Here is a 2,098-nt window from a genome sequence, read left to right as displayed (position 1 = left end):
CTCCTGTGCGTTGGCCCGACCCATTTAGGCAGGCGCTCCTTAAGTGGAGAGCTGCGAATCTGTCTCGCGTGAAGCTAGACTAGGAGCTCTCGCGTTTAACATGATTTCAGAAATGGAGAAAGCTTGTAAATTAATCACATGATTTCTGCTTCGCACGAAAAATAACTTTACACCAATTCTGAGTAGTAGTACTGTTATTACTAAAACACAGAAGTTTTCACTGGTTTTGCACAGGTCAAGTCTTGAACGATGTGCTTTAAGATCTGTGCATCCACTGAAAGGGCAACATCGCCTGCCAAATTTACCAGGATTGTACCAGTAATTATACATATAATAATTAACTAAGTAAATAAAGGGTGTGCCAAAGCTAGACTGAAGTAATTATACAGTGCACCACTGACTACATGCTTCTAACAGAGGAGGGATTAGTTTGTGATTTGGCTCAAAGGCCCAAAACTGAAGGACAAATCCCAGACTAATCCGTCTTGTCCAAACGACCCCAGGAGCTAGTACTACTACTAAACACGAGCGACTCATAGTGTCACGGGTGTTTGACGTCTTGGGTGTAGATGTAGTCCGTGTGGATCTCCTCCCATCTCGTCGGATCACGCTGCAGCTGTCCCCTCTTGGCACCTGCGTCGCTGCCTTCCTCAACGGGCGGTTCCTGCAGCTCGATCAAGATTACACGAGCACATCAGTTATAACAGATTGCAGAGCATCTGGGGAGGAAAAAAAGAGTTATACAGCTATACTACACTCAACTTGCATGTTTATATATGCTTGCCTAGATAATCAAGAAGCATGAGGATGCATGCATGTCAGCATGTGGTTACCATCGCATCAAGAATGGTGTTGCTGCTCCGGGCAACAGAGACAAGAAGAATATGTATATAACATACTTATGCTGTTCTCAACGCATATGCATGCTGCATGCGTGCTTGTAAAGCAACTACGGAAATGGTTCAGAGAGAAGTCGTTTGCTCACCGGGGTGGCTCCGCCGTGGCCGCCATGGCTCTGCTTGTGCCTCTCCTTCTGCACCACCGCCCCTACGAGATTCCTGGAGCGGACATCTCGGGTCAGCAGCAGGAGAGCAAGGCATACAAGGCAGAGCCGCACCGTGGCCGCGCTTCTTGGATGCATCGTCGATCCTCTCTCAGGAAAGAGGGGAACCGTTGCTCTTCTTCTAATCTCTCTTCCTTTGCTTCTCTGCTGCTACGATGGTCAACACATGAGCAGGAAGAACTTATTTATAGGCAACGGGAGAGGCGTCGAGTTTCTTGGGGAAACAGCTACGTGCGCAATGCGCATGCACTGGCTCGGTTGTGATGATGCTGTAGCAGCAGTAGTAAAACCGAAGTTTGATGCGTGTGCCGCCTTCCTTGGGGCGCTGAAATGGCCCGACAGCCCGTCCACCCGGCAGTACTTCGTGTCGCCGCTTTGTTCATATATATACTCACATTTTGCAAACATTAGGCTGGTCATAGTAACATCGAAAAAGCATTGTAGAGACCGAGCTCCACATAGCTCTTTATTTTTTTTTCAGCAAAAATAGTATTTTCACACATTGAAAAAATCTGAAAAAAAGTCTATACATACATGTGTATTTGTATTATACACGTATGAAATTTCATGAACATATATGTTTTCATGTAGTGTATATGAAAAAGATAAATACACAGATTAATATAGGCTATATCTTTGTTGTTTTTATGTCAGATATTTATTTTTTTGTGTAGCACGCAAATAACTGAATTACATGATGAAACTTTTTACCTACTTGACAACCATGCATATGTATTTGTATAAAAAATTGATATTTTTTGAAACTTTTAAGTATATTTTGAATTTTTTTGGCAAAACGGGCTCAATGGAGCCCGGCCTCTGCAACGCCGCACTCGGAGTAACATATACTAGTATCATGCATATGATACTAGTGTATGATACTACATTCATAGTGCATAGTATCATAAAGTAGTATCATAGGTGGTCTCATTTATTGCCATGCATGACACATAGTAACATAACATTTATTATGTTATGGTATCTACCTATGTTACTATGATCCTCTCTTTTTTCTTTAATTTCCTGCCACATAAG

The 2,098-nt window shown here is 42.9% G+C and overlaps 1 protein-coding gene across 1 annotated transcript; it reads right to left on the bottom strand.

The window, feature by feature from the left end:
* Nucleotides 1–350: 350 nt before the first annotated feature.
* LOC125524892 (phytosulfokines 1-like) lies at nucleotides 351–1,292 on the bottom strand. The gene is made up of 2 exons (XM_048689925.2): nucleotides 986–1,292; nucleotides 351–664 (listed from the first exon to the last, which is right to left on the bottom strand). Exons 1-2 carry the CDS (start codon nucleotides 1,139–1,141, stop codon nucleotides 542–544), a joined length of 279 nt encoding a protein of 92 aa, XP_048545882.1. The 5' UTR covers nucleotides 1,142–1,292; the 3' UTR covers nucleotides 351–541.
* Nucleotides 1,293–2,098: the final 806 nt, after the last annotated feature.

Source organism: Triticum urartu, chromosome 7A (genome assembly GCF_056163025.1).
Source record: "Triticum urartu cultivar PI428250 chromosome 7A, HENAU_Tu73, whole genome shotgun sequence".
Classification (NCBI taxonomy): Eukaryota; Viridiplantae; Streptophyta; class Magnoliopsida; order Poales; family Poaceae; genus Triticum; species Triticum urartu.
The sequence above is the reverse complement of the archived record's forward strand: the minus strand, read 5'-3'. Positions and strand labels throughout refer to the sequence as shown.

Excerpts from the sequence above, each read along its gene's own strand:
- LOC125524892 (XM_048689925.2), bottom strand. The coding sequence starts at position 1,141 with ATGCATCCAAGAAGCGCGGCCACGGTGCGGCTCTGCCTTGTATGCCTT. Across the intron at positions 665-985 it reads GCCACGGCGGAGCCACCCCG|GAACCGCCCGTTGAGGAAGG; the intron begins GTGAGCAAACGA and ends ATCGAGCTGCAG.